General features: G+C 39.5%; 1 protein-coding gene across 4 annotated transcripts in view; it reads left to right on the forward strand.

Annotated features, from left to right (window-relative positions):
* The window catches only part of LOC124798396 (GATOR complex protein Iml1), a 547410-nt gene that overhangs the window by 173947 nt on the left and 354551 nt on the right, over positions 1-18912 (forward strand). For 3 of the 4 annotated variants that reach the window (XM_047262170.1, XM_047262989.1, XM_047263070.1), the window contains exons 14-15: positions 2529-2666; positions 5456-5473. In XM_047262170.1, coding sequence (XP_047118126.1) covers positions 2529-2666; positions 5456-5473 — 156 coding nt within the window. The remainder of the gene's footprint in view (positions 1-2528; positions 2667-5455; positions 5474-18912) is intronic. The other variant, XM_047262900.1, reaches the window with a different exon arrangement.

The raw sequence follows: 18912 nt of genomic DNA on the forward strand, positions 1-18912 counted from the left end.
GTTTTAGCAAAATATTACCACACATCACTGGAGGCAAACACAGTATTGTCAAATACTTGAGGACATTATAACACAACTGCCTTCTGCAAAATGCAGTACTGCTATATGTCTTTCATATGCCTCACTTATTATAATAACAACTTTATGACTTCTTTGTATTTTTTTGTCTTCGTGCATATCCTGTCCCCCTTCCCCCACCCCTTTTTAATTTTCAGAGTTTTCTACAGATTAAACTTTGTAGAGATGTGCTATCTTCCCTGTCTAGTATTTTCTGATGAATTATTTTTGTGTTAAGTGTTGGTGACGTTCCTAGTAGTTGAAAATTGAGGTGTAATGTCACTGCTAACAAGTAACTATTAAATGTAAATTTTAGAAACACTAATCATAAAAAAGAAAGTAGTGTATGGCAATGTGTTTTAAATTGTGATGTTGTTCATCACTCACAGATAATAAGAAAAGTCTCAAATATTACAAACAGTTCCTTTATATGATTCTTCAGTTTCTCCTGGCATATTTGTTGATTGAACAGTCCATGGGTGTCCTGCCTGTGGATAGTGTCCAATGGGCACAATATTTCGGTGATCAAACATGTTGCTATCATCAAGTGCACTCACAAACTGAGCTCCTGAGGACGTGCGGCTGACTAATCTTCCCTGGCCCCATGAGCCGCTCCATCTGGTGTTCACACTCACAGCTGCACATTGGCAGTCATAGAGATGCTAGCATCAGTGTCTGTGATGGCGTTGATGTATGTTCTCTGTCCGCCATAGTCACCAGATTGTTTTGTTTGCTGAGAGTCTTCTTAATTAAACTCAGTGCTGGTTCCCAAGCCTTGCTAAAATTATAGCCCAATATCAGTTGATGAGATTGTACCTGGTATGAATTTCTATGGCCTCTCTAACAATGCTTTCCCAGTATTTGGAAGTCTGTGCCAAGATCCTGGTATGTTCATACTCCATCGCGTGATTCTCAGACAAACAGCGCTCTGTGACTGCAAAGTTGTTGGGATATGTCAGTCAAGTGTGTCTCTGGTGTTCTTGGCAATGAACTATGATGCTGAACACTGTCTGTCCAATATATGTCTTTCCACATTGCCATGGAATCTGGTATTCGCCGGTCTTCTGCAAACTGAGATCATCTTTGACACTTCCCAATAATGCTCACATTTTATTGGGTGGCCGAAAGATAGTTTTTACTCAGTGCTTCTTCAACATGCTTCCGATTTTTCCTGATCGTGTGCCGGTGTAAGTATAAAGGCAGTGGCTGCCTCTTCCTCCATGGCTTCTTCTGTCTCCACAGATTCTAATGTTATGGTGGGGTGGAGAGCATGTCTAATTGGCTATTCTGGGTACACGTTTTTTCGGAATACAATTCTGAGCTGCTCTAGCTCCTGTGGCAAACTCTCTGCATTTGAAACGGTGCACCCCCCATGTACCAGTGTATTTAGTACCCAATTCCTCTCCCAAGGGTGGTGACTGCTCTCTGCATGCAAATACAGGTTAGTGTGCATTTCATACTGATGCACACCATGGCTCATGGTGCCATCAACTCTTCTCTTGATCGTGGCATCCAGGGATGGCAGTCTTCCTTCTAGAGACCAAGAGAAGAGCTGTATCAGAAAAAAATGCACAGTGAGGTACATAGGAATGTGGTACTAAAAACACTTATATACAGGGTGCGCACCATTTCAGACAGAGTGTCTGCCCCAGGAGCTAGAGAATCTCAGAACTGTAATCGGGAAAAAATGGTGTACCCACAATGGCAGATTAGGCACACTCTCCACACCACAACAATAAAACAATCTGTGGACACGGAAGAAGCCATGGAGGAATACGCAGCCACTGCATTTATACCGTACACTGGCGCACTATCGACCGTACACTGGTGCACTATTGGGAAACGGATTCATATTGAAGAAGCACTGAGTAAAAACCATCTTTTGCCCAGCCAATAATACATGAGCATTATTGGGAAGCGTCAAAAAAAGAGTATGAATGTACCAGTATCTTGGCCAGACTTCCAGCGTCATTAGAGAGGCCATAGAAATTGGTACCAGGGATGATCTCATCAACTGAAATTGTGGCTATTATCGTAACAAGGCTTTGGAACCAGCACTGAGTGTAATTAAGAAGACTCTCAGCAAACAAAACGACCTGGCAACCAAGGGGAATAGAGAACTCACATCAGTGCTATCACATACGCCGACAATAGCATCTCCGCAACTACCAACACATGGTCACGGGTGTGGATTGTGGATGGAGTGGCTCGCGGGGGCCATGGGATACTAGTCAGCTTCTTGCCATCAGGAGTTCAGTTCACCTGATGATGGCGACATGTCTGATCGCCAAAATATTGTGCCTGTTGGACACTATGAACTGGCAGTACACCTGTGGACTGTTCGATCAGTTGCTTTATACATTTTGCGGCACTGTGTATGTCAGCATTTCTTCAGAGTTATCACAACATTTGTGCATGCTTTTGTAATGATTGGTAGTAGCTAGTGTAATGCATGGCACAATGAATCGTAGATGTGAAGATCCCTGGATCAGTGCGCCCCAATCTGTTGTCTTCTGGGACATCCGAGAGACGTATGCCAGCTAACAAGAGTCTGATTCTCCTTTGGGGTGCTACAGGTGAACAGGAGTGGACTCCTGCCCTTACTACAGGTTGGAAAACAATTTCATGAAAATTGATCAGTATTTTCATATATAATGTCAGTTATTTTAAGAAAATGTGTCATTTTAGTTGGTATCATGATAAAACTTTACTTTGAGTTAAGTTCCCTATTGAACAAGTCACTTAGAATATATTCTTAGTAGTACTTTTGCATAATTAAATAAAATTAAGTATGTGTTGCCATTAAATTTAATTTATTCCCTTGTAATTTATTTTCCCAATGACCGTTCTGCTGCACAGACATCAGAATTAACAGCCCCTTCCTTAAAAAAAAAAAAAAAAAAAAATATTATTTTCAGAATAATATTGACCAGGAATAATTTCCTTACATTATTAGAAAGAAACCTTTCAGGATTCTAATGTGACTGTTGTCTGCTGTCCCCTGTTCTATGCATGTTTGCTTGTTTTTCAGTTTTATTGCTTGCCCACTTTGTGTGTGTGTGTGTGTGTGTGTGTGTGTGTGTGTGTGTGTGTGTGTGTGTGTGTGTGTAGGGTTGAAGGAGATCTGAAAATTAGAGTATGTGGTGTATTAACTTAGATCTATTAACAATCAAATAATTGACAGTAGTTCTGTCAGCAATTTGTCATGAATTTTTATGAAAGTGATTCAGGAATTTGTAATTAATTTAGTAAATCCTTAAAGCTAGTTGAAAACATTAGTATTACGTGTGTGTGTGTGTGTGTGTGTGTGTGTGTTGTGTGTGATTGAGAACATTTTTTCAGCATGAATAAAACTGATTTGAAATTTGCATTTATATAGAAGGAAAAAGTGTTTACGTGACATTTTTCGTGTGAACTAAATATTATCTAAGTTATAATTTTATAGCAGGTTGCAGCTACAGCTTTTCTCAGTCTTTGTTTCTGTAGAATTTCATTTGGAAAATTCATGCTTCCGTAGCAAGGGGACCATTACTATCCCATTACAATACATAAAATGTGTTGGTACTGAAAAATCTTCCACCAAATCCTCACTGTTATCATTCACTTTAATAAGGGTAAATGCATAAGTAGAAATTTTTAGTACTTTGAACTGTACTTGGATTGTAAAACTTAGAAAACATGACACTGTGTGTTATTTTCAGCTGTACATTTTTGACAAGAAATAAAAAAAAAAAAACATTTTAAGTAATAGAACTATTCCACTACACAATGAAAGATCTCCAGGTGAAAGATTCTGAGAATGGTAAAGTTAATTAAAGGATATTTAGTAGTGGGGATTATAGTCTAGAACCAGCTGCCTTAAAGATGAAGCCATACTGAGCTAAAGTATATTTCTGATATTTCAAATTGATGCAATTTGTTCTAAAACATGTAAATGTATGGTGCTGGTAACCTAGGGAGAGTAACCTACATTACCATTGCGGTCTTTAATTTTGATGGAAAAAACAAATTTAGGAACTAAGTAATTCTTCATAATTTTAAACTATTATCAGAAGAAGAGAGAAAACACAAAAGACATACTGCAAAAGGGTGGGAGTGTTGTATGAGACATTTTGCCAAGAGCACATGAATTAATTTGGTAAGATGTTATGACAGAAAGAAAAGAAAAGAAAATAGAAAAAAAACACAGAACAAAAGAAATAAGAAAGAAGTGGGAAGTGCAAAAAAAGAAAGGATGGTAAAGAACAAACGTATATGGAACAGACACTATCAGTGCATGAATGAGTATTTATATAAATATATTTGTAGGAGGAAAGTAGAGGGAGACACAATACATACCATGCCATTTGTGAGTTATAAAATCTAGTTTCAGTGAAAATTACAAATGAATGTTTATACTGTCAAGTTCTGAAACTTACAAAATCACCTATTATCAAAATTATGTTTTTGTCATTCTTACTACCATCATTCTGGTTTCAGCAGTGGGTAAATGATCGCTTCTGTTCTATTACACACTTGTTTTGAACTCATTATAAGTACATCAATTTAGTATAAAGGCAAATCATACATAAATTAATTGCAAGTGTATTTATTAATGTTTTTTCATGGAATCATCAGAGAGATGGAATTTGAAAATGTCATTTACAAGTCTCAGTATTAAGATTACTCATCAATTTTCATTTTTTTTTCTAAAGTGTTGTTTTATAATACAATTAATAATCACTTTATTTATCCACACACGAGACCAGAGAATACATCAAATAATAAATCTCTCTCTCTCTCTCTCTCTCTCTCTCTCTCTCTCTCTCTCTCTCTCTCTCTCCCTCTCTTTCTGTGTGTGTGTGTGTGTGTGTGTGTGTGTGTGTGTGTGTGTGTGTGTGTGTGTGTGTGTGAGAGAGAGAGAGAGAGAGAGAGAGAGAGAGAGAGAGAGAGAGAGTAGTGGAGGGAGGTGAAGATTTCCTGGATGAGAGTGTTGTGCATGTATTTGATTATGGCTGCAGCAGTTGGTGTACCGCAGATGTTTTCAGTTTTGTTTGCTTTTATTCTGATGAAAATGAAATGCATTGTAGAAAGTGCTGTTCAGTTACATGAAACTGTGTATGGTCTACCAATAAAATGTAAGCATTATGTATAGTATGTGGGATAATGTTACTATAATTACATGTGATGTCTTCTTTATAATTACTTGTCTGTCTTAATTTTCATGTCCAAGAATTTCAGGGTTCCATGTTGGGTGAGCATTCATATAAAGTCAATTATTGTGCTTATTATTTGATATTGTTTTGTAAACTGAACAGGAATTGTGCTTTATGTGCTTTTGCTAATGTGTGTCTCATTTTTTGTTTTCTTTTCATGTCTGTCTGTTGGGTGCATCACTCGCGTGAAATCATACAATCAGTTGGAAAAGTTATAATAGGTTTGAATCAGATTAAAATTTTATTTATAGCTATTTAAAAGAAAGGAAATGTTATTGTAGTTTTGTTGTACTCAAACTGTGAGCAGTAACAGCTGAATTGGAATGTCACTAGAAGCCCTCCATAAATTCTTAGCTCATTTTATAATGAAAATAAATTTGTTCTGTATCTTTTATCCATGAATTCCCCACTGTTGCATTTTTCTTTATGAATATTGTAATTGTTAATTCAAAATTTGTCATTTTATGCATGTTGTAACATTAGAAGAATACTGAAAATGGGAGTTCCTTATGCTTTGCAGATCAGACTGAGTTTAACTAAGGAATGTAAGTTGAGCTCACGTAAATCGAAGATATCTAGGTACTCTGAATTTGGGTCTGGTTAAGTACTCTATCAGAAAACTCGAATGGATCTGCAGATTTTGGTTAGCTTATAGAATTTCAGTCATTGTTCTGAATTTTTAAAGCTGTTGATGACAGATACCATCAACTTTATTGTCTTCCTTTAGTTAATGAAGATAATAGGAATCTATGTCTGTATTTGTATCTTTTAAATAGTAATCAGTGTTTATCATATTGCTGATCTCCAGTATCCTGACATAGTATTTTGCCCAGTAATCAGTTGGAAGTTCAGTTGTTTGTTGATTTTCTAATGTTTCCTCAGTCCCATGCTCATCATTCTATTTACTTGCAGTTCCATCACTGATGGCTTCCTTCTGCTAACGAACTCACCATGCCATTCACATATAAAAAGTCCCCAGTTGTCCTTTATTTTTGCCAGTATGGAAATGACTCTCTCACAGCACGCATTTGCTTTACAGGGGGCACATGGCTTTTGCAGTTCAGCTGTCAAACTATGAGCGCTACTGAATTAACATGCCTTATATGTAGTATCTATACAACTACTGCAACCTCATAAATAGTCATCCTGATGAAGGTAGTGTGCAGTCATAACTGAGACATGTTTTTATTTTATCTTTTAATATGGTCTCACCCAGAAGATTTTTTTACAGAAATTGAATTCGGCTCAAAATTCCATGCTCAGACAAAGTCAGAATAAAGCAGTAAACAACTGTAAAAAGTGAGGAAGTGGTAAGATGATGTAAAACCGTTCATGTTTCAGGAAGTTTGGAGACAGTAACCCAAACACAGTAATAATAATAATAATGATAATTATAATACGATCTGTAAAAGTGGCCGTTGACAGTACAGGTTGGCCCTGCTTATCTAGATTTCTGGTCGGGTTACTACTGCTTCATCTGATCTCTAGAAGTTAAAATATTAAGTACCTTATACCTCAAATTTTATAGTTGTTTTGAGACACTTTACAAATGTATATAATAACCCTATTCAAATTTGCGTAGTATACGAGGGCGGTTCAGGAAGTAACCTCCGATTGGTCACAGTGCGGGTTGTGGGGGGAGTAGCGACGCCATCTGTGCGTTCACGCACTCAACAGGTCAGTCGGCATCAAGTCGTGGTCGAGTGAACGTCGTACCTGCGCTAGTTTAGTTTTTGTGGCAGTTTGAAATGTGTGCTGCAATAGAAAACCCCGCCAAATGTGAAGTGCGTGCTGTCATAAGGTTTTTTACAGCCAAAGGATATTCTGCAGCAGCTATTCATCGTGAGCTTTGTGCCGTGTACGGACCAAGAGTTATGAGTGAAGGAGTTGTCCGTGAATGGGTATGTTTATTTAAAAGTGGACGAGAAAACGTTCATGATGAAGAGAGGAGTGGTAGACCATCATTGGTGACTGACGAACTCGTTCAGACAGTTGATGCAAAAGTTCGTGAAAATCGACGTTTCTCAATGTCGGAGTTGTCTACTGGTTTTCCACAGATTTCTAAGACTCTCTTGTATGAGATAGTGACAGCAAGATTGGGTTACCGTAAGTTCTGTGCACGATGGGTGCCCAAAATTCTTACCGACCACCACAAACCTCAAAGAATGGCCTCTGCATTAGACTTTCTGTCACGTTATGAGGACGAAGGAGAACCATTGTTAAACAGAATCGTGACCGGTGACGAAACCTGGATTAAGTACGTGAACCCTGAGACAAAAGAACAATCAAAGATGTGGGCACATTCAAATTCGCCTACCAAACCAAGAAAAGCCTTGCAAGATTTTTCTGCCAGAAAACTGATGGCAACGGTGTTTTGGGATGCCAAAGGGGTGTTGGTTGAATTCATGGAACGTGGTACGACCATTAATCAAGACATGTACTGTGAAACAAAAAAAAAAGTTACGACGGGCTATACAGAACAAACGCCGTGGTATGCTGACTTCCGGTATCGTTTTTTTGCACGATAACGCCCGTCCTCACTCTGCTCGCAGAACAACGGCCCTTCTTGAGTCCTTCAAGTGGGACGTTATCAACCATCCACCTTACAGCCCAGACCTGGCGCCAAGTGATTATCACCTCTTCATGCATTTGAAGAAATGGCTCGGGTCACAGCGGTTTGATGACGACGAAGAGCTCAAAGATGCGGTCACAGGCTGGCTCCAGGCACAAGTGGGTGATTTTTATGCAGAAGGAATTTCAAAGCTTGTGAAGAGATACGATAAGTGCCTCAATCGCTATGGAGACTATGTAGAAAAAATAGTGCAAAGATGTAGTTGTAAGATGTATATATTAAAATATTTTTATTTAACTTGGTGTATTTTTTTAAATCAACCAGAGGTTACTTTCTGAACGGCCCTCGTATTTTGATTCATTCTCTTCAGGTGCTCAAACTTAGCATTTTCTTTCCTAGTCATCTTCTGCTGCACTACTGTTCTGTTCACCTCAAACAAATATAATAATCTGTGTAGGGAGTCGTGAAGTATACTATTTATGTTGTATACGTGGAAAGTGGAGTACTGTAAATGATAGTGGTACAGATAAGCAGTATTGTGATACTGTAGTAATAACAGTGTTACAGAAAAGCAGCATTTGTCAACTCAGCATTCAGTTCTTATTGAATGGTCTAATGCAGACAATAATTATTAAGTCACCAGCCAAACTTCTTGTAATAATATACTGCATTTCAAACCATTTAGAAGTAAAGGAAATAGGTAGTACAGGTGCTGAGTTGTTTACTATTCAATGAGTTGTGTCCTTTACTCCTAAATTTATTGTGTTCTACTTTCTTTATTGAACTGAATATCCAAAAATCATGGATAACAGTTTCGTAGTTGAAGAACTTGATATTTTTGTTGACCTTATCTCTCCAGAATTTTGCACAAGGATCTTTGTTCTTCAGCTCCATTTCTGTTATAATCCATATATTTTATTATACTGTTGATTTTTGAAATTAATTGCCTTCTACTTTCATGACAACTGCGGTTTGTTTGGCCTTTTACAGTACCTGTTATTACATTCTTCATCTTCTTAATGTCAGCAATCATTCTGCTCTTTTATTCCAGACTCCTGTGATTTATGTTGCTGTTGCTGTCATATTCAGTTATTTTATTAATTCCACAATGACTTGGTGTCTTCTTTCTTCCCTTCCTAAACTTCTTACTTCCTATTCATTGGAACAAACAGTGTCATTTTCACAAGTCCATCCTTCTCTCTTCCCAATAATTCTCCATATACAGGTTTTGATTTTTCATCTTATAAATGTGTATGGTGTCCAGTGCTCCATATTATAACACATTTCTAGCTGTCACACAGTAATGAGCCAAGAACATTTTATTCACAGCCCACCACGAAACTGAATTCCATCTGATGGCATTGTAGCCATGTGATGTGGTAAGGAAAGTATAAAAGAAAAAAAGAGAAGAATTGGGAATCAGTTTACTGATGGTACAAGCTGCAAATGGGAAATCCTCTGACACAAGTGACTTTGACACAGGACAGATTGTTGTGATGTGGCACCTGAAAATGAGCATCTTTGAAATGACAAAGCTTCTCTGCTGTTCACAGTTGTGAGCAGCTGTGGAAAGTGGTTGAATGACCATGAAACAACATGTTGGACATCCACTTCTTATCGCACAACATAGAGGTTGGAGGCATGCTTGATGTGTGAAGCAATAGACAACTACCTATGCAGATCTGACAACCAAGTTCAGTGCTAGTTCAGGCACAAGTGTTTGAGAGCACACTGTTCAGTGCACGTTGTTGGACATGGGGCTCTGCAGCAGGTGACACCTGTGTGTTCTCAGGTTGACCCAACATTGTGATAAGTTGCAATAGCAGTGAGCATGGGATCATCAGAACTGGACTATGGATCTATGGATGGATGTCACCCTGTCAGATGAATCATGTTTCTTCAAATAATGGAAAATCCAGGATGGAATGTAACAATACCAGAGACGGAAAGTTGCTACTCACCATATAGCAGAGATGCTGAGTCGCGATAGGCACAGCAAAAAAATTCACACAATTGATGGTTGCATCCATGGAAACGGATGCTTGAAACATTCAGTGTGCCCTGGTGTGGTTTGTTGGAGACAGTATTATGCCTAAGCGGAACATTTGTCTGAGATTCTGTGAAATGTTAGGTAGAAATCAAAGGCACCATGACAGCTGTGATGTGAATATTGTCATGGACGACTGCATCGCTTCTTGCTTAATATCTTGTCTGACGGTGATGGCATCTTCCAACAGGACAACTATCTGTGTCACAAGGCCAGAATCACACTACAGTGGTTTGAGGAGCATGATAGTGGACTTGTACTGGTATCGTGGTCACCAATTTCACCTGAGCTGAACCCTATGGAACACACCTGGGGCACTGTAGCATGGCAGCTCCACACCTACTTGTGACCAGCCTGTGATTTAAGGGAATTGCATGACTCCTATATAGGCATCTGGTGCTACATAATTCCAGAGACCTACCATGAACTTTGCAAATCTGTGCCATACAGAATCACTGCTATACTGCATTCCAGAGATGAACGTGCATGCTATTACACAGGTGGTTATAATATTTTGGCTCTTCCGCGTATACTTCTTTCTTTCAGCATTTGAGAATGGGGTGCTTACAAGGGAACCTCCCTATCGCACCCCCCTCAGATTTAGTTATAAGTTGGCACAGTGGATAGGCCTTGAAAAACTGAACGCAGAGCAATCGAGAAAACAGGAAGAAGTTATGTAGAACCGTGAAAAAAATTAGTAAAATATACAATCTGAGTAGTCCATGCGCAAGATAGGCAACATCGAGGAGAATATGAGCTCAGAAGCGCCGTGGTCCCGTGGTTAGTGTGAGCAGCTGCTGAACGAGAGGTCCTGGCTTCAAGTCTTCCCTCAACTCAAAATTTTACTTTCTTTATTTTCGCAATGTTATGATCTGTTCGTTCGTTCATTGACGTCTCTGTTTATTGCAATAAGTTTAGTGTCTGTGTTTTACGACTGCACCGCAAAACCGTGCGATTAGTAGACGAAACGACATGCCTCTCCAATGGGAACCGAAAACATTTGATCGCAAGGTCATAGGTCAACTGATTCCTCCACGGGAGAACACGTCTGATATATTCTATACGACACTGGTGACGGCATGTGCATCTCATGACAGGAATATGTTGTCGACCCACCTAACTTGTACACTTAGCGAATGGGTAAAAAGATTCTTCTACCTTGCCCGATTTAGGTTTTCTTGTGGATGTGATAATAACTCCCAAAAAATGATGAAAACATAAGAGTTTGTCACATAAACTGAAAATAAAATAATTAAACTTTTCACTGGAGGGAAGACTTGAACCTAGGACCTCTAGTTCCTTAGCTGCTCTCGCTAACCATGGGACCGCGGCGCTCCTTGATCTCAATGTCCTTGATGTTGGTTATCTTCGCACGGACTACTCAGTTTGTATAGTTTTCTAATTTTTTTCATTGTTCCACACAACTTCTTTCTGTTTTCTCAGTTGATCTGTGTTCAGTTTTTCAAGGCCTATCCACTGTGCCAACTTATAACTAAATCTGAGGGGGGTGCGATGGGGAGGTTCCCTTGTTAGTGTGAAGATGTCTATGTGTCATCCAGAAAGTTTTACAAGTGTACATTTTATTGTCAGTTGTAGAGGAATGATTTTGGAACACAGTCTAAAAGCCTCAACTGTTTTCTGTATAGTGATAGTGTACAACCAATGGCAATATATTTGATGTGTTCTGTTCCCCACCATGCTGCTGTAAATGCTAACTGGCACATGGTTCTGGTAGTCATAATATTTTGTGAATTGAGTTACTAATGTGTAATGGTGTGGAAATTTATTGTTGTTTGGTACAACTACTCGTGAACTGAGCATCTCGTAGTGTGTGTGTGTGTGTGTGTGTGTGTGTGTGTGTGTGTGTGTGTGTGTGTGTGTACCTCTGTTTCTCTATTTCTTGCTAGTATATAACAATTCCTGGAAATACCACCAGACACATGCTTTGCAGCTATGTGGATACGATTTACCCGCTTTGAGCTTTGCACATCAGGTGAAGATTATGTTGCTTGGCAAGTACATTAATTTCAAGCCTTGGCAGCAGCCTCTTTCAATCTTTCTCTATAATTGTCATCTTACCACTACAATTAACATAACTGTTTTTGTTATTAATAAAGAGTGTGTTATTACTGATCAGAGATCAGAAGTAATACAACTGTGACCTGTAAAATCTATGTACAGGTAAATGAATACACATGCAAAGGTGTTTAAAATAAATGAATCATAAAACTGGAGAAAATTTTGCAAGACATTGAAACTCAAAAATATTACACTTCTCACTGAGACTGTGATTTCGCTTTGTGAAGTATTACCAGTAATCAAATGACTCTTCTAAGCTGTTGCATCTAGCTACTAGTGATGAAAACATGCTTTTATTGCCTCTGATGCACATTCATCACAGCTTTCTATACGATAAACATACTAGTATGTAAACACACCGAATAAAAAATAAGTCACCCTCACGAGTCATCATGCTAATTACATGTAACACTACCTCTACCTTTGATAGTGGCCTCAATTTTATGAGGAAGAGGGTCCACAAGTTTCTTCATGTATGCCATATTTATTTGAAGCCATTTATTGATGATTAGATCCCTTACGGCTACCAAATTGCTGGGATGTTGATTGATGTGTTCCCCCATTGTTCCAAATAATCACAAAAAAATTGTGGCATTCAGATCAAGTGATTTAGCAAGCCATTCAAGGAGTGATCAGGTGCTTAATTGTTCACCAAACCAGAAACACTGCTGTTGTCATCTTTGAAGATGGAAGTACCCACAGTATACTTACACTGAAGACGTAGAAGAGAAGGCAACTGTCAGCCAACAAGAATACTTCAGTTAACGTCCTTATTCCTATATCTTAGAACCTTAATGAGTAGGGCCAAACCACCACTAAGTATCACAGAGCCACTTCAGGGAAATACCACGCCCTCTACGCACTGTGGATTAAATGATTCATTGACTATTGATGCACTTAACACCTTGCATCATCTGCAGACAGGCAAAATCTACTTCAGCATCTATATTTCATAAGCTATGTTGTGGTGTGTGGTTGATGGCACTTTATGTACCACTGTCACTTTCCTATTTCTTGTTCATCCTAAATGGTGTGTGAGAAGATCTGTTCTTAGTAACCCTGTGTGTGAGCTCGACCTCTCTAATTTTTCCTTCAAGGTCATTTTGCTAGATGTACATAGGAGGAAGCAATAAGTTAGTTGACTCTTTGAGGAATGTACGCTCTCAGAATTTCAACAGCGAACCACACTGTGACGAACAGCATGTCTTACTTAGCATCTGCTACTGGAGTTGGTTGAGTATCTCCATGATGCTTTCATGGTTACCAGATGAATCTGTAATGAAATGTTGTGGTGTGTGGTGGAGAGTACTTTCTGTACCACTTTTGCTTCCCCCATTTCTTGGTTGTCCTGAATGGTGTGTGGGAAGTTGTGCACCTGTGATACCTCAAATACTATCCTCTCATGGATCCTGTCTGTTCTGCCGAAAGTACAGGATCTGTTATTGCCTGTCCACTTGACTGTGAGTAGCATGTCAATGGTAGATCTATGCATCCTGTGGAGGGTGGATGGGGACCAGGGAAGACTCAGGGTGCTGTACTGATCCCCCCAGCCAACAAGTTAGAGGTGTTGTCTTTCACTGTAACTGTAACTGAGCCAGTGGGACTCACTTCACCTGTTTTGGGGAAACCTGTTTTGTCCTGTGTCAGGAGGAGGCAAATGCAAAAGGGTAGAGGTCTATTACTCATCAGAAATTCAAGCATATGTCGAATGATGGTATTCCTTAGAGAAATGGCAGAAAGGGCAGGAAAGGAAACCAGGTGCACTCAGAGTGTATGCCTGGGGGCCTCAGTCAACATGTTGAATGGGCTAGTCTGGCAGCCATTTAGGGAACAGGGTGCAACCAATTGCAGATTGTGGTGCATGTTGGAACAAATGACGCCAGTTGTCTGGTTTCAAGGGTCATTCTTGTGTCATTCCAGCCACTGGCAGAGATGGTTGAAAAGACTAGCCTTGTGCAATGAGTTTCAACGAAACTCACAATTTGCAGCATTGTCCCCAGAACTGATCTTGGCCCTTTGGTTCTGTGTTGAGTGGAAAGACTGAACAAGGGACTGCAAAGGTTCTGTGATACTCTAGGCTGTGACTACCTTGACTTGAGTCATTGGGTTAAGAACTGTAGGATCCCACTAAATATGTCAGGTGTGCACTGCACATCAAAAGCTGCTACTCAGGTAAATGTGTTGGGTGCACAAGGGGTCTTTTAGATTAGCCAACTCTCCATCCAGTCCAGATGCTGATAGCTGTAGGAAACCCAGAAGTATCAGTGTAAGATCGAAAGAAATGCCTCCCACAAATGAGAGTATTAAAATCCTAATGGTAAACTGCAACAAAGTGCCAGAGTTTGAAGTGATCATGAAATGTGGTGAAGCTCACATAATACTAAGTACAGAAAGCTGTTGAAACCTGAAATTGGTAGCAGTAAGATTTTTGGGAAAAATTTAAGTGTATATTGAAAGGATAGGCAAATGGAAAATGGAGGTGGTGTCTTTGCCACAGTAGGCAAGAAATTCAAGTCTACAAAGATAGAAATTGAAGCTACATGTGAGACTGTTTGGGCAGGACTCAGTATCACGGCTGGGCATAAAATGATAATTGGCTCCTTCTGTCACACACCAGATTCATCTCCTGATGTAAATGTAAACTTTAGAGAAAACCTCAGTTCAGTTGTACGTGTTCCCAGTCATTCTGTAATCATCAGTGGAGACTTAAATCAGCCAACAGTTAATTGGGAAAATTACAGTTTTGTTAGTGGTGACCGTGATAAGACATCCTGTGAAACTTTTCTAAATGCCTTCTCTGAAAATTACCTAGAACAGATTGTTAGGAACCCCACTCTCGATGGAAATATATTGGATCTAATGGCAACAAATAGACTTGATCTTGTGGAAGACATCTGCATCAAAACTGGTATCAGTGACCATGACGTGGTTGTGGCAACAATAATTATGAAAATACAAAGGACAAGTAAAACAAGCAGAAGGATATATATGTTCAGTAAACTATATAAAAAAATCAGTAGTGTCATATCTCACTGAGGAACTTGAAACTTTGAGCACAGGGCAGGATGATGTAGAGAAACTGTGGCTCAGATATAAAAGAATAGTTGACCATCCACTGGATAGATATGTAACCAGTAGAACAGTTCATAATGGGAGGGAACCTCTGTGGTATACAGTCACTGTAAAGAAACAGAGATTACTGCATAATAGGTGTAAAACAAAGAGCAGGTCTATAGTTGTAGAGATGCTGAATGAAATGTGTTTGACCATCAAGAGAGCATGCGTGCTACTTTTAACGACTACTATAGCAGAATATTATTGAGTGATCTTTCACGGAATCCAAAGGAATTCTTTGTCATTTGCAAAGATGTTAGTGCACCAAAGTTAGTGTCCAGTCCCTAGTGAATGAGACAGGAACTGAAATTGAAGGTAGCAAAGCAAAAGCTGAAATGTTTAAGTCTGTTTCCAAATGTTCTTTTACAAAGGAAAACCCAGAAGAATTGTCCCACTTTAATTCTTGGATCACTGAAAAGATGAGTGAAACAAGTACGAGGTGCTATCCAAAATTTTTGGGACTGGTGCTGCCATCTGTTACAAACCTTACCTTTAGACTAATGGTCACCATCACCCTTGAAGTAGTTCCCATCCGCATGTACACACCAGTGCCAGTGTTTCTGCCACTGGCCAAACGTTTTCTGGAAGTCTTGTTCTTTGAGGGTGTTTATCACCGCTAGCAATGATTCTTGAATCCTCTCTAGAGTGTCGAACTGACGGCCTTTCAACTTGAGTTTCAGTTTTGGGAATAGTGCAAAGTCCCAAGATGCCAAATCTGCAAGTATGGTGGGTGGGGTACAACCGCCATGTTGTCTTTTGCTAAAAGGATCCTGGTGAACAAGGATGTGTGACAGGGTGCATTGTTGTGATGCAGCAGCCAGTTCCCTTGACGCCAAAGTTCAGGCCATCTTTGCCACAAGTTTTCACGGAGCTGTCACAAAATGTCACAGTAGTATGCAGAATTCACTGTTTGGTTGGTTGGGATGAATTGTTTCTGTACAATCCCTTGGTGTCAAAGAAAATGATAAGCATGCTCTTCACTTTGCTGTTCACCTGTCTCGCTTTATTGGGTCTTGGAGAGCCTGGGCTCTTCCACTGGGACGATTGTTGCTTTGTCTCTGGGTCATAACTGTAAATCCAACTCTCGTCGCCGGTGATAACCCATGACAAGAAGGTTGGATTATCAGATGCGGTCTGGCGAAGGTCTGTGCACACTTCAACAAGCTGTGCCTTCTGATCGGCAGTAAAGATCCTTGGCAAAAATTTTGTGGCGACATGATGCATGCCCAATTCATCAGTGAACATTCATTGACATGTCCCATAACCAATACCCATTTCATCCACAAGGTCTTGACTGGTTCGATGTCGGTCTGCACGATCTAATTGTTGAAGTCTGGCAACAATGTCTGGCATTGTGCAGCTATCGGGCCTTCCAGTGTGAGCATTAACTTTGACGTCTGTATGGCCGCCGCTGAACTGAGCATGCCACTCAAACACATGCAGATGGCTCATGCTCTGTCCACCAAACAGTTGTTGAATCATTGCAAGGGTCTCCGTAGCACTTTTCCCGAAATTTGCGCAGAATTTGATACACACGCGCTGTTCTGTTTGCGGATCCATCGTAAAATCGCCACACATCAAACACAGAGTATTATGGAAATTACTTTTGAATACATTGTTTGAGAGGCAGTGATAAATGTCTAACAAATATTTACTATTAAAAACTGTTGTGATCAAGACTGTTTTTAATAGTAAATATTATGGAAATCACTGTGGACAAGCAACACGTCCTCCCAGCTGAATGCCACTCTGCACACTGACTCATCAGATATGCAGCTCTCACCACCTAGTGATGCAAATATCTACTACTCCTACTTTCCAGATGGCAGCACCAGTCCCAGAAATTTTGGATTCCACCTCATATTAGTGTTAGTGGTGTCTAGAAAGAGCTAATTCCTTAAAATTGAAGAAAGCTCCAGTGCCCGATGGAATCCCTGTGAGATTCTATACTGAATTTGTGGCTGAGTTAGCCCCTCTTCTAACTATAATCTGTCATAGATTCCTTTAGCAAAAAACCATGCCCAGTTCTTGGGAAAAGGCACAGGTCACACCCATTTGTAAGAAGGGTGGTAGAAGTTCCACAAAACTACCATCCAGTATCCTTGACATCGATTTGTTGTAGAATCTTAGAACATATTCTGAGCTCAAATATATTTAGCTATTTTGAACAGAATGACCACATCATTGCCAACCAGCATGTATTTCGAAAACACCAATAATGTGAAACCAAAAACACCAATAATGTGAAACCGAACTTTCACTTTTCTCATGTAACATCCTGACACTTTTGGATCAAGGTAACCAGATAGATGCTGTGTTTTTTGATTTCCAAGAAGCATTTGACTTACACCACACCTGCACTTATTGTTAAAAGTATGATCACATGGGGTATCAAGTGAAATTTGTGACTGGATTGAGGACTTTTTAGTAGGGAGCACGTAGCATGTTCCCTTGTATAGAGAGTAATCATCATATGTAGAAGTAACTTCAGTTGTGCCCCAGGAAAGTGTTGTGTTGGGACCCTTGCTGTTAATGTTGTATTTTAATGACCTTGCAGACATATCTATAATGAAGTACTATTCAAAAGAAGCTGCATAAATATTGAGTCACATCTTGACAAGATTTCAACATGATGCAGAGATTGCCAACTTTTCCTAATGTTCAGAAATGTAAAAATGCACACTTCACAAAACGAAAAAAGTAGTATCCTGTGCCTGTAATATCAATGAGTTGCAGTTGGAATTGTCCAATTCATACAAATACCTGAGTGTAACACTTTGTAGGGATATGAAATGGAATGATCACTTAGATTCAATCATGGGTAAAGCAAGTGGTAGACTTCAGTTTATTTGTAGAATAGTGGGGAAATGCAATAAATTTACAAAGGGAATTGCTTATAAATCACCCATGTGAACTGTTCTCGAATATTGCTCAAGTGTGTGGGGCCTGTACCAGATAGAACTAACAGACGATATTGAACATATACAGAGAAGGGCAGCATGAATGGTCACAGGTTTGTTTAATCCATGGGAGTGTGTCAGGGAGACACTGAAGGAACTGAACTGGAAGACTCGCGAAGATAGATGTAAAGTATCCCAAGAAAGTGTGTTAACAAAGTTTCCAGAACCAGCTTTAAATGATTACTGTAGGAATATAATACTAGCCGCTACATATTGCTCACATAGGGGCTGTGAGGGTAAGATTAGAATAATTACTGCACACACAATAATTCAAAGAATCATTGTTCCTGTGCTCCGTACGTGAATGGAACAGGAAGAAAACCTAATAGCTGGTCCAATGGGACGTAGTACACTTTGCCATGCACCTCGTGATGGTCTGCAGAGTATTGATGCAGCTGTAGAATTAGAAACATACTAGTTTTCTTTTGATCTTTTCTATTTTCTCCATCAACCCTATCATGTGTTGATACCAGACTGGGGAGCAGTATTCCAGAATTGGCCAAACTTGGGTTTTCTAAGTTACCTCCTTTGTAGATGGACTACATGTTCTGAGGATTCTTCTAATCAGTTCCAGTCTGGGATCTGCCACACCCGCAGTCAGTTTTATGTGTTAGTTCCACATAAATCATTCCAAATGCTGACTTCTAGATGTTTACTGTTTGCTGAGAACTCCTCAATCTAATCGCACAGTTGGTCTGATATTCTGAACATACATATTTTGTTCACTAGGACTTCCTTCGGAAGTCAAGGAATATGGGAGCAACCTGAGTACTGGTATCTATTGGCTTCTTGATCTCACAGATGAAGAGAGGGAATTGGGTTTTACATGGCCACTGTTTGATGAATCTGTGTTCATTCCTACAGAGGAGATTTCGAGTCTCCAGAGAT

Source organism: Schistocerca piceifrons, chromosome 1, assembly GCF_021461385.2.
Source record: "Schistocerca piceifrons isolate TAMUIC-IGC-003096 chromosome 1, iqSchPice1.1, whole genome shotgun sequence".
NCBI lineage: Eukaryota > Metazoa > Arthropoda > Insecta > Orthoptera > Acrididae > Schistocerca > Schistocerca piceifrons.